Source organism: Nannobrachium achirus (genome assembly GCF_963921795.1).
Source record: "Nannobrachium achirus genome assembly, chromosome: 14".
NCBI classification, from domain to species: Eukaryota; Metazoa; Chordata; class Actinopteri; order Myctophiformes; family Myctophidae; genus Nannobrachium; species Nannobrachium achirus.
In genome coordinates, this window is record NC_137821.1 from 3858571 (window position 1) to 3873165 (window position 14595).

Below are 14595 nucleotides of genomic sequence, written 5' to 3' on the forward strand. Positions count from 1 at the left end.
ACAAATCGGTTGCCTATTAAACAGCCGAGTCGGAAATCAGTGTCAATGTCTCAAGTTAATCCAATGACCATGTCGTCTGTGTGTTTGGATAGCTGTTTGTCTTTACTATGTAACGGGATTATAATTCAGAGATGCTGTGGCTATCGTGGCGTTGCGGTCTATGCTTCAGAACGTTGGCTTTATGCCAAGAATGGGCGGAGATCGAACCCCGTCTTGACTCTTTATATTCTTATTTGTATTCATTCATTTAATGATGCGTTTATTTGTACGCTTTAAATGGTCTGAATAATGAATGTATTCTACGTGACACGTGTACTCATGGCAAATAGTTTTATTTATAAAACGTATATTGTTAGACAGTGACAGGAAGAAGTGGTTTGGTTTGTCTTCCTGTTTCAAACAACAACAACAAGTAGCCTACGGAGCACCACGGTCCACAGCGCGACAACGTGAGTGTCCTACGTTTCTTAATCTAAACAAGATTCGGAACAGTATTTTGACATGGTAATCGGAAACATTAGATATCGGCACTGACGCGGACAGCCTCGCGTTTTCTCGCCATGTCCAACATCTGCCGTTTCTAGGACGACGACTGACGCCGTCTGATCTTGAACCAGTCTCTTCAAAAACTATAACACTGGCAGTATGGATTGATCACACAAAGCAAAAGCTTCTAGTTACAAGTTTCAGTTGTACCAAAAGTTCATCAATATCAGAATGACACACCAATAACACCATATGAAATTTGTTATTTACACAATGTTTTCCCAAATGAAAATACAAGCTGAGAAGTGAAATGCATCAGACAATGCAGTCAGTGAAACATTTAACACTCACATGACTAACGGGTCATTTTGACCTGTTTTTGAGATTTAGAAATGGAATTAGAATGCTCAGGAAACACTCAAAACATTTTATTTCATATTTACAAAACGTCTCAAATGGCAGAGAAAAAACAAGACTTTGCTTGTATGATAAGGAAACATCATGAAAGGGAGATTTTCTCAGTTTCCTTAGCAAAACCAAACCACCTCAAAATCTCAAAATCAGCTGCAGGTTGAGTCATGCGAGCGTTAAATGCCCTGCACATGACAACAAAGAAACGAAGAAGAGAACATAAGTTACAGTGTGTGCTAAATATCGATAGCAAACCTTAAGACATGCATCATGTGAGCATCACAATGTCTGGGTTTACATATAGAATATCTCATTGTACATTATCCCTATTATTCCATGGCTACTTGCATCTCGATAAAGCAATAAGCCACAAGAGGCGAGTGGTTACCGGGGTAGTATACACCGGCTGAGAGGCGTTGGGAAACACGAGGCGTCAGCCGAGTGTTTCCGACCCTCTCAGCCGGTGTGTACTACCCCGGTAACCACAAGCCTTGTGTGGCTTATTGCTTTTCTAAAACGGTCACAATAGATGCCTTAATGGTCCACGTCACATTGATATAAACCAGTATGCGCACGCCGGTCGGCACCAAATGAACCCCACCGTTCATAGGATGCAATGGATGGCACTTGTGTTTAAAAATGCATTCCATCAAACTTTCAGATGCCGTTTTTCTCCCAGTGTGGAGGAAGAATGCTTAGGATTTTTACTGTAAATTCTCACTCTTGAAATTTATAATCCTTAGTTTCTGTTGATTGTAAACAATAATAGCGATTCAAAACATTTGTCCTTCAAACCCCACCTCTATTCACCGTCATCAGAACAGAGGGAGCGCTCCTCTTGATCACCCACCCGATCCACTGGATCACCAGAGCGTCTACTGCTCGCCCAGCTGCAGTCCATGAAGCCTAATTATGCTCCGTCCTGCGACGGTGTCGCGCGCAGAGCCGCAGACCTCCAAGCTCAGAAGGGTTGCATTGGTGACGCGATGTGAGTTTGTATATCAGCTACTCTTGACGTGGAACACCGTTGCACAATGAAGTATATGTCTCGATAAGGGCGCACCCATGGGCGCACCTCACTAGCACACAAGAGGAGGTTGAATAACCAGTGCTCCCCAAAACAACAGGTTTGGGGATCTGTTGGGAATTGATTACATGATACAGTCAGCTGTGCATTCAGTCTCAATGTTTGTAAACAAATAATTGGTCTATATTGCAACATGAAAATCATAGTCATGTACCAATTAAAACTGTTCTATTTCACTAATAATACACAATAAGGTCTGCTCTGCAAGAATGTATTTCCCGTCCAGGCAGCAGAAACGACACAGGTGCAGATAATTGGTGCACTGTGGAACACTGTGGAAAGAAATAACGCACCTGGGTTTGATATAAACTGATTCAAGTTGTGGGTTATAGTCTCAGATATACCACGGCAACCAGCCAATCAGAATCAAGGAATGGAACTAGCCGTTTTAGATTGTACAGTATGCATGATTTTACTGTAAGATTCTGCTTCCCACAGAAACATAAACTGAGGCAAAATACTAAAATAAAAAAAATACCGTCCTGAATCAATAATCAGTCAGTCTGTCAGTCTGTGCCATGCCTCGCTGCTCACACTGTCCAGGATCTTTCTCATGAGTTACTACAGGGGGTCCTCAGAGTTACTACAGGGGGTCCTCAGAGTTACTACAGGGGGTCCTCAGAGTTACTACAGGGGGTCCTCAGAGTTACTACAGGGGGTCCTCCGAATCTTTGATTGGAACCTTTTTTTTTTTTTTACATTAACCCTAGCATCCCTATTGTGAGAAGAACTTTAGCCAAAAATAGCAGATCTACAAGCTCACGCGAGGCGCTGTGAGCTTGTAGATCGGCTATTTTCAGCAAAGAGGTTTGGTGTAGAGGGAAAACAAGAGCAGATTAAGTAAACAGTGAAAGTTTACCAAGTATTGACGGTTTAAAAGGTTCGATGTCTGAAAATACTCCTTAAAGGAGTAGTTCACCCCCAAAATGACATTTTTTCTATTGATTACTCATGCCATGGAGAGTAGAGTTCAATAATATTTTTTGGTTTTTGTCACATTCCTAAGACAAAAATTTGATTTGAGTAAATTTACCCCCATTGATTCCGGATGGTGACCCGTTTCAAAACGGGTCACCATCCGAAATGAATGGGGGTAAATTTATTGTTATCACATTTATGTCTTAGGAATGTGACAAAAAACTAAAAATATTATTGAACTCTACTCTCCATGGCATGAGTAATCAATAGAAAAAAAGTCATTTTGGGGGTGAACTACTCCTTTAATACAAATACAACGTGACAGTGCTGTCAAACAAGTCTATATGAAACTATCCATGAAATCTATGTCAAAGTTTAATCAGCAAAACAATATTATACACTAGTATACAGTATATAGTGGGGGGTCCCTGCTTCATCTCTCTCTCAGCTTGGGGGTCCTTGGCCTGAAAAACGTTGAGGACCCCTGGTCTACAGTACATATAGAATGATGGAGGACATTAATATCTTATACAGTCATAGAACACATCATCAGTGTCAGGTGGAAACCTTGTATGTCCAAAAGCGCTGCTTTTCAGGAGAAGGGAAAAATAAAGGCTTCAAATGGATCCAATGTGGTTTAATTAATTAGTCTAGTGGAGATCTGGTTACTACTTTTCATTGGTTCAAGTCTGACACACTTAATTAATTCAACTTCAACTCCAAATCATTTTTCAGAAATAGCGAAAATAGCCGATCTACAAGCTCACAACGCGTCGCATTGTGAGCTTGTAGATCTGCTATTTCCGCTACTCTTGTGTTCCAGTGCAGCATGTGAGGAAGTAGAGCAGGGGTCTTCAACGTTTTCAGGCCAAGGACCCCTTAGTTGAGAGAGAGATGAAGCAGGGACCCCCACAACCTGTTCATAGATTCCATATAGTTTCATCGTTTGACAGCGCAATCGTCGGTGTATTTTGGATTCATGTCAATTTGTGTTTTCAGATATTTAACCACTTGAACCATCAATACTTAATAAACCTGACCTTTCACTCTGTACTTAGTCTGCTCTGTTTCCCCTCTACACCAAAACCCTTTGCCGAAAATAGCCGATCTACAAGCTCACAACGCCTCGTGCTGCGTTTTGGCTAAAGTTCTCAGAATATGGACACTAGGGTTCAAATGGTTAATATAAAAAAGGAGAAAAAAAGGTTTCTAGCACACAAAGATTTGGAGGACCCCCTGTAGTAACTCTGTCTCTGAGGACCCCCTAGGGGTCCCGGACCCCCTGTTGAAGACCCCTGAAGTAGAGCATTAATTAAACAATGTTAAAGGTGTAAATATGGAGAGGTGAGGTTTGTGCCCGACAACAACAATATAACAGTATAAAATAAACATTCTTCCATGTCAAATCAAAGAGTTTGATGATTAGTCCACACGTATCAGGGTTCAACAGGACACACACACGCACACACACACACACACACACACACACACACACACACACACACACACACACACACACACACACACACACAGGTGTGTCCCTATACGTGCATGTCAGCATGGACAGTTGCTGAGTCATCTCATCTCATATAATGAATGAGGACAGACTGTATGAAGAGAGGGTTGAAAGTGGCTGGAGTGCTCCTTTAACTTCAGCTGGGTTCACCTGTCAAAATGTCTGCTGGGAGAAGATGCATGTTGTTGATTGATTTCACATCAGACTGTGATAATGTACAGCCGTTGTTGTTGTTGTTGTGTTTGTTTGGGTGCCCTTGTTGTTTCCATCTGACCCCCTGACCTCCCAACAGTCTGTGTCTGATTACATCCCAGAGAGACGCGTCTCTACTGGACAGATTTGGATATCAGTGGTTTCAGCATCACCAGCCTTTCCAATAGTGAAAAACGGGTAGAGTTTGTCAGTGAAAGTGTCTTTGTGAGTGTAGATGTGAGTCATGTCTTCAGGGTCGTAGAAGGACACCTCCCCCCTGTCATAGTCCAGCTGGACTCTGATCCTCTCAGGGTTCCTCTGCAGTGGGATGGTTTCATTACACCCATTAGTATAGCGACCATCCTTCTGCCATAAACACCAGATTCCATATTCTGGTGCGGCACATTTCTTTCCCTTCCTGTCAACAGATTCTTTAGCCACACCTATATTCCAGTAAGGATGGTCTCCAACCAGCACTTCCCAGCTGTGTTTTCCTGAACTGTAACCCTCTGAACCCAGAACATCAGCAGTATTAGTGAACCTCTCTGGGTTGTCAGGAAGCTGCTGCATTGTGTCTGTCCATCTCACACTGGTCAGGTCTTCAGACAGACAGAGACCGGGGTATGCTGTGTTTGGGTCCAGAATGACAGGAGTGAACGTGACCTTCTCCTTCATCTTCTCCCAGACTGTGGAGGTCAGGTTTCCCAGGTGTTTGGCCGCGTCTATCAGAGGTCCAGAGTCCAGCTGTGGATCTGACAACGTACACTGGACTCTGGCTCTGGTCTGAGTGTGTTTATAACTGCTGAGAAATGACACGCTGTGTTTCTGCAGCTCTTCTTCTACAGCAGAGATGCTGTCTGAGAGAGAGGAGATCTGCTCCTGGATGATCTGAATGATCTCCTCCTTCTGCTCCTCTTCCTCCCTCAGAGCTGCCAGTCTGGCCTCCTCTTCGTCTGTCAGGATCTGGTGGAGTTTTTTAAACTCTGATCTGATCTGCTTCTCTGCAGCCAAAACCTGCTTCTTGTTGTGTTGAACAACATCATTATTGTGTCTATTTTTAAAGTGTTTGCATTTGGTCCTCTTGTCCCTTAGAGTCCTGAGGTCAGACTTCAGTTGGTCCTTCAGGTTGTTGACTGCTTGTTCTATAGGAAGCAGCTTGTGACCAGGGTGGTGAGAGGAGTCACAGATACGACACACAGCTCTCTGTTCCTCCTCACAGAAACCTTTATCCTTCTCTGGATGTTCACAACTCAACACCTTGACTTCCTCCTCAGATGACTGTGTGGATGGAGGGTTGTACCATGGCATTGTCTTCAGAGCAGGAAACTCCTCTGTTAGTTTTGTGTCTTGTAGCAGACGCAGGAACGAGACACACGTTGTTTCACCCTTGAAGATCATTTTGTCCACAAGTTCAGAGGCTGCCTTGGATGGCGGAGAGATGCTTTTCAGGTCGTTGTACTCACGGAGCGTCACTAGCCTTTCTTCAAAAACACACTCACGGGCAAAGTGAATGTTTGGCATTAGAATGTGTTGGAGTTTTGTCTTGTTCTGTGTGATAATGTCTGTAGCCTCCATGTTGATCCCTGGAAGAGAAGAAGGAACAATGTTTATTAAACTATTCCCCCGTTGCAGTAATACTTCAGTCACTTTCAACATGGAGTCCATATTTTGGGCATGACATGATAGGTGAAAGGTTTAGAAATCTTTCTAACCATTCCCAAAAATGTAAACATTTTCTTAAATATTTATATTATGTAGCTGAGATCGAAAGCTGACAACATGCCACGTAGAGATTCCCCACATCTGCTATTTTTGCTATTTGTCGCACATTTTTAGGGCTTTAAGTGAACCTTTTATCTCCAATCTCTTTTATGCTGAACTTAATCACACAAGCGTAAATTAAACTAGTAACTCACCTAGTGAAAATAGCCCACCAAGCTCACAACATGTTGCGATGCGACGTCTTGTGAACTAGATCTGTGTTTTTTTTTTCTTCTTCTTTTTTAACAGCTTTGGACATACAAGGTTTCCACCCGACAGCAACAATAATAGATTGTCTTGATAATTATTCTCATGTGCTTTTTATGTTTGAATGTTGAATTTATTTAGATAAGTATAACATCTCTGCTGTCAGGCAGAAGCCAACTATGTCCACAATGTTATTTAAAGGAGTCATTTAGACCAAAACACATATAGGATTAAATCTGCCTTTTATCATACCCCTTCATACCTGCTTTAGTCGATGTTTTTCATAGCTGCCCTTGTTGCTAGATTTCGGCTGCCCCTGTTGCTAGATTTCGCGGGCCCTCTCATAACTAACAGAGTAGATAGTCTTTATTCTAGTGCAGTTATTTCTTTAGCTTCAAAGTTAGAATGTTTTTATTGGATTGTGTTTACACAACGTCCTGAGAAGAAGAAAAAAAAAACATTAAAGAAAGAACAACACAGTAGCCTACTGCCTCATTGTGGGCTCGCCTGTAAGGCGAGCACACTTTAGATATTGTCATTATTTATTTATCTATCAGGCAATCAGTAGACGGGAACTTCGGTTCCTTTCTACTCCTACATACTTAGTGAGAAAATGAAAATAAAAACATCAATGTGTTCAGCTTACAGTGGCGAAGTGTGCTATTATTTTTTACAGCAATCGGCCAAATGGTGGCACTGTAGGAAGCCTTCGAAAGTGCGATCTTTGAACAGGTATAGCTCATGCTCTGTTATACGTACAGTCATGAAACCTGTATACACGTATGCGTCTCCTCGTGCCGAACAACTTTTACGCTCTGACTTTTGACCTCTGACATTTAGATCCCCCAGAATTTTGAATTATATGAAAAACAGTAAAACTCTATCTCCTCCTGGGATTTTTGTATTACGCGCACGAAACTTTTTTCACATGAACTTTGGACCAATACGGTCAAACTAGTCTGGTCAGATTTCTTTTAAAGTGAAATATATTTTTTTAATGCAAATTATTCTTCGGCCTCTAAATCATACATGCAAAGTTACACGTTCATGGCATTTGGCAAAGATGTAGAGGGTTAGTCAAAGTATCACTGAAACCAATTTTATTCCAATCGGCCAAAGGGGGGCGCTATACGAAGCGTTTGAAAATTCAAACTTCAAACGGGCATAAGTCATGACTCGTTTCGTTTGAAGACATGCAACTTGTTACACGTGTGCTTTGACTCAAGCGGAAGACATCTGTGTCGTTGTTAAGTAAGCTCCGCCCTTCGATTTTCTGCCATTTTGAGCAGTTTGTAAAACGCGTAAACCTGCTTTTATTCTGGAACTTTCGCGTCACATGCACAAAACTTTTTTTACGTGAACTTTGGACCAATATCTAAAGATCTGTCAGATCGGATTTCTTTAAAATTGAAACATGCTTTTTTTAATAATTCAATTAATATTGCAGTTTTATGCAAATTATTCTTCTGCCTCTAAATCATACATGCAAAGTAACATGTTCATGGCATTTGGCAAAGATGTAGAGTGTTAGTCCAAATATCACTAAAACCAATCTTACCCCAATTGGCCAAAGGGGGGGCGCTATATCATTTTGAGCATTTGTGAACGCTTAAACCCGTTTTTATTCTAGGATTTCTTTTTAGCAATTTGCAGGAAACATTCTACACGCAATCTAAGGACCTTTATCTAACATGCCTATGAAGTGCACACAAAAAAAAATAATAATAAATATAGCTGCAAGCAGCGATAAAGTTGCCAAAGCCAAAAACACCTCAAATCATGAACACAGCCTGCAATGTGCGTGAAATCTTGCAAGCACATTCCCAATAGGTCAAGGAACAGATGCCACCCTTCTCACATTGGCCTGTTATAGCGCCACCAGCGGGTCAACTTTTGCATAACACATTTTTTGAACAAAACTCCTCAAATCATGCATGCAGCGTCCGATTGCGTCAGTAACGTCAAAGAGAGCACTGCTTGCGATCTTCACATTTTGTCCTTTTATAGCCATTGTTTTCTGGCTTGAAGCGAGCCCACAATTGTTTCGAAGGAACAATATTTTCTAGTTCAAGTTGCTATTGTCAGATACTTGAATGTGTTCTTATATTATCACCACTTTAAATCCAGCTCAAGTGGAATTATTATTTTCTTTTTTACCATAATGTGGACATACAGTATCCAATGTTCAATGGAGTTAGGAGGTTTAGTCAGAAGTGCTTTTTAATACAGTGGTTTTCATTGGTTCAATATTTGTAATTAGCACAGACAGAAGTCTAGCACTGATTTATTTAAAGAAAATAAAGAAAATACAAAGTTTAAATGAGGAGATAGGAGCTCGTGCCTGACAACGGTGATATATTGAATTCCCTCGTAGAATCAAACAATGAGAAATATTTCAGACTCTTACGACGGAAGCTGTGAGACGTGTGAACACTAGACTAGACAGTAGATACCTAGGAAACATTTAAAAAGTATTGATGAGATTTTCACAACCATTTCCTTTGGAATGTAAAGAAGGTTTAAACATCAACACTCACCAATTCACCTTAAACTCCAACTCTCTGATGATGATGATAATGCTCTCTAAGTGTCGTTCTGTAGAGAAAAACAACACCCTGTAATGGAGACATAGGATGTGTCAAGACTGACCTTCAGCTTCTAAAATCATACATGAGTAGATGATTACTAGATTACATTAAGTACTGGTATCAGCATACATTATCACACGTGACAAACTTTATAGGTTCATAGGTTCAATATTTGTAGTTCACTCCCCATCCAGTTATTACATTAATGGACCCCAGAGAAAGAGAAATTATACCTTACAATGATTTGCAATGCGTCTTTTACATTCCTTTATGTAATTAAAGTAGCTAAACCTAGCTGGAAAGAAAATGAAAAGGAATAGCATAAATTATAAACAACATTTGAAGGAGTTACACAAGTGATTGTGAATAGGGTGATGTTGGTTAATATTTAATAGTATGATTAGAAAACTATAAAACTTAGATTGCTCTGGACAGGTTCAAAGTTCAACGGTTTTAAATGTTTTAGACACCATTCATATCTTTATTTGGGATCAAAGAGAAGTCACAGATCTAAATCATCCTGGCAGTATGGATTGGACACAAAACAAAAGTTTCAATTATTTACCAAAAGTTCATTACAATATCAGAATGACACACCATATCACATTTTGTCTTTACAAAATGTTTGGCGCTATATGGGACAGATCCATGTTGATGAGATGAGTGTAGACATATTGTGTACCGATTTGCGTGATTTTAGGGCAAAATCTGTAGGAGCAGTGTCCAAGAATCTGTTTTAAAAAAATCAGCTTGAAGGTGGCGCTAAACGGGACAGATCCATGTTGATGACATGAGTGTAGAGAAAGTGTGTACAGATTTGCGTGATTTTAGGGTAAAATTTGTAGGAGCAGTGTCCAAAAATGTGTTTTGCAGGAATCGGCCTATTGGTGGCGCTAGAAGAGGGCCACGTGAGAATTGGGTGGAGGTTGTGGTTTGGCAGGCAAGGAGTGTGTGTGCAAAATGAATTTAGGCAACAAAATCAATAATGAATAGAACTAATATGACCACGGAGATTCTCACGCTCATGGGTATGAATAACACAGCTCAGATCATTGGCTACAGGCTCTGAGAGGTTTCCTAACAACGCAAAACTACCTTTGGTTTAGTGAGTAGTGAAGTTTAGTTTAGTTTATTTTGACTGAAGTTGAGCCCTCGTAAGGATAGAGACATTTTAGTCAGCGCCTGTCAGAGCGTCACTTAACCAGAGAGAGATTTCCATAAGGAGTGTTTGTAGTGAGAGCTAGTGTAGTCAGGAGATATCTTCAGAAATATTGTCAAATCCTACCAAAACCTTCCGTCACAAATGTGTTTGTAAAGATGTCTAGTAACACACCTCACAAAGACTGAAATTCAGTTTCCCTAGGAGAATCCTTGACAGCTCACGTGTCGCATCATGACGCATGGTGAGATTGTAGATGGGCTATTTTCACCATTCATTCTTGTGTTAAGACTTAAAGTTATACCATGTAACTTTTTTTATAAAACAAATCTTAAAATTGTCCTAACTGTTAAATTGCTAAAGTTTTAGAACACCCACTCCGTTATTTTCAGTTTCTAAAGCCTTCTCTTTATATGTTTTCTATGATCCTGACCGGGCCCCGGTTTTCGCGGAAAAATTACGTCATCATACACTACCTGCCAATCACAGCGAGGGTTATACACTGCCGGCCAATCACAGCACATCTTGAAGTGGGGTCGCTATCACAATAGGGCGGCCATATTTGTAGGCGCCCGTGTGTCTATACTCGGGTGAAGCATGGGTGAAGGTGTCCGTTTCTCCGGAATGCCTGAACGCACAGGAACCAGGGACCCCTCTAAAGATAGATCTCGGCGAGGTGGAGGCAGACGCGGGGGTGTGAGGCCCGGTCCGCGGCGAAAAACGGCCGAAGGACGCGGACACGACCGCGGTTTGCTATAGAGCTACTGACCACTAGTTGAGCAACTTACACAGTATAGCTTTAAAAAAATACTATTTTATTTGGTAACTTAAAAGAGTTACCAAATAAAAAATAATGATAATTTTATTATTAATATACTAGGACTAGTATTACCAAACAATGAGAATAGTTTCAGACACGTAAAGCAAGCAGGAGTGTTAAACCTAATGAAGACACATGACCGCTCAGGAAACGTTTAAAAAGTAAACGATGATATTTTCACAACCATTTCCTTTGGAATGTTAAGAATGTTTAAACATCAACACTCACCAATTCACCTTAAACTCCAACTCTCTGATGATGATGATAATGCTCTCTAAGTGTCGTTCTGTAGAGAAAAACAACACCCTGTAATGGAGACACAGGACTTGTGACTCATACTGTACATGAGTAGATGATTACTAGAGTAAAGTAAGTACTGGTAGATCATCAGCATACAGTATCACACGTGACAAACTTTATAGGTTCATAGGTTCAATATTTGTAGTTCCCTCCCCATCCAGTTATTACATTAATGGACCCCTGAGAAAGATAAATTATACCTTACAGTGTTTTACAATGCTTCTTTTAAATTCCTTTATGTAATTAAAGTAGTTGAACTTAGCCGGAAATAAAATAAAAAAGGAATAGCATAAATTATAAACAACACTTGGAGGAGTTACACAAGTGATTGTGAATAGGGTGATGTTGGTTAATATTTAATAGTATGATTAGAAAACTATAAAAGTTAGATTGCTCTGGACAGGTTCAAAGTTCAACGGTTTTAAATGTTTTAGACACCATTCATATCTTTATTTGGGATCAAAGAGAAGCCACAGATCTAAATTATCCTGGCAGTATGTATTGGACACAAAACAAAAGTTTCAATTGTTTACCAAAAGTTCATTACAATATCAGAATGACACACCATATCACATTTTGTCTTGGCGCTATATGGGACAGATCCATGTTGATGAGATGAGTGTACACATATATACTCTGTAGCAATTTGTGTGATTTTTGGGCAAAATCTGTAGGAGCAGTGTCCAAAAATCTGTTTTAAAAAAATCAGCTTGAAGGTGGCGCTAAATAGGACAGATCCATGTTGATGACATGAGTGTAGAGAAAGTGTGTACCGTTTTGCGTGATTTTAGGGTAAAATGTGTAGGAGCAGTGTCCAAAAATGTGTTTTGCAACAATCGGCCTCATGCTATCTTTTTTTAGAGTGGGGGCAAATGAATTTAGGCAACAATCAATAATGAATAATACTAATATGACCACTGAGATTCTCACGCTCATGGGTATGAATAACTGAACAGCTCAGATCATTGGCTACAAGCTCTGAGAGGTTTCCCAACAACGCAAAACTACCTTTGGTTATAGTCAGGGAAGATTATCAGAATACCTGTCAAATCTGGGAATAAATTCCTTACCAAACAATTTCTTCACCAATGTGTTGGTAACGGTGTCTTGTAACATATCTAACAAAGATTGAAATTCAACATCCCTAGGAAAATCTTTGACAGCTAGGGTAATTCTGGGTCTCATTCACTTACTATACTCTGTACTATAACAGAAAAAATCACTCCCAAGAAAATGCTTTAAGTGGGATGTGAGGGGTCTAACTAGGTGTTTTTAATTATTCTGAATCCATTAAAAGCATTTGTTTTGCACAAAAAACATTCCTTGGGCTAAAAATGGACCCCCATACCACTGTGAAAAGTGATGACTCATCACTAAACCATAATTTTTATGGGCTGTTTTTAGCCCAATGAATGTTTTTCGTGCAAAAGAAATGCTTGCAATGGATTCAGAATAATTAAAAAACACCTACTTAGACCCCTCACATCCCACTTAAAGCATTTTTTTGGGAGTCATTTTTTCCCTTATAGTACAGTGTACAGTAAGTGAATGAGATCCAGAATTACCCTAGCTGTCAAAGATTCTCCTAGGGATAGCCTAGGGGGGGTGGGGCGGGTGGGTGGAAGGGGTTGTTTGTATGTGATGTTGATGTTGAAAATTTTGAAAATTGAAAAATAAAGTCTTAAAAAAAAAAAAAAAGATTCTCCTAGGGATGTTGAATTTCAATCTTTGTTAGATATGTTAGACACCTTTACCAATACATTGGTGAAATTCCCAGGTTTTTATTACATTTCCTGACTATTACTGTAGGTGAGCGAAGTAGTTTAGTTTATTTTGACTAAAGTTGAGCCCTCGTAAGGATAGAGAAGTTTTAGTCAGCGCCTGTCAGAGCGTCACTTAACCAGAGAGAGATCTCCATAAGGAGTGTTTGTAGTGAGAGCTAGTGTAGTCAGGGGATATCTTCAGAAATATTGTCAAATCCTGGAATAAATTCCTTACCAAAACCTTCCGTCACAAAATGTGTTTGTAAAGGTGTCTAGTAACACACCTCACAATGACTGAAATTCAGTTTCCCTGGAGAATCCTTGACAGCTGCTGAAAGTTGGGGTTCTATTAACTTAACTATACATACAGGATAAAACACATCAAAATAATGGTTTAGTAATGAGCCATCACTTTTCACAGTTTTGTGGGAGCCGCCTTTAAACCAAGGAATATTTTTAGCGCAAAACAAATACATGCAATGGATTCAGAATCATTAAAAACCCCTAGTTTGATCCCTCACATGCTACTTAAAGCATATTTATTTTGGTGTGTTTAATCCTGTATAGTTAATTTAATGGGACCCCAACTTTCAGCAGCTGTAACAGATTCTCCAAGGGAAACTGAATCTCAGTCTTTGTGAGATGTGTTACTAGACACCTTTACTTTACAAACACATTGGTGAAGAAATTCTTTGGTAAGGAATTTATTCCAGGACTTTTAAAGATATCCCCTGACCAGTGTAGCGGGTGTTCATTCCCACGGTCCACCCTCCGCCCACTCATCAGTGGGCTGATTGCTACCAGTATAGGCCTCACAACTCCTCTCAGAGTCAGCCATCTGTCTCTGCTCACCTGCTGCCATGCTTGTCGTGTCGTGTGTATCCTGCAAACACTAGCTGTGTCCTCTAAAAGCAACGCTGGCCGTGGGGCAGCACAGCAGTGCTTCCGTCTTGCTCAGTGCTGGTATGTTGTCTCCGTCTTGCTGCTTAAGCAATGGCCAGAATATGCTGCGTAGTGTAAGCCTACTTGTCTTTGCCAGGTGACCGTGTGTTGTCTTTTTAGCTTTGATGCTACAAACGCTTTTTCGGGAGCTTCCTGCTCTGTTGTGCAGTGATCTGTCGCCACGCACATTAGGTATGTTGGCAGTATTCCCTCTCCGCTATACGTGTTGGTTTGGTGTTTCCATTATATTTCCAGTTTACTAACTTCCTCCCGGGGGCTGCGGCGCGGACGGACATAAAAGTAAAGTGGATAAAGTGGTAAGTTGTGCATCTCTCCATTCCTTGTTCTGTGAACTTTAATTTAGTGTAACTTGTAAACTGATATGGCCACTTGTTGCCTGTTTCAGGGCCAGTGGCACTGCTGCTTTGCTGTCCATGAGGTGACC

At 40.5% G+C, this 14595-nt stretch overlaps 1 protein-coding gene across 1 annotated transcript; it reads right to left on the reverse strand.

Annotated features, from left to right (window-relative positions):
* Positions 1–4721: 4721 nt before the first annotated feature.
* Positions 4722–14070, reverse strand: LOC308298670 (zinc-binding protein A33-like; the record flags this gene model as incomplete). The annotated part of the gene is made up of 5 exons (XM_080742312.1): positions 4722–6193; positions 8986–8993; positions 9116–9193; positions 11374–11431; positions 14061–14070. 5 exons carry the CDS (start codon positions 14068–14070, stop codon positions 4722–4724), a joined length of 1626 nt encoding a protein of 541 aa, XP_080598438.1.
* Between the last annotated feature and the right edge of the window lie 525 nt (positions 14071–14595).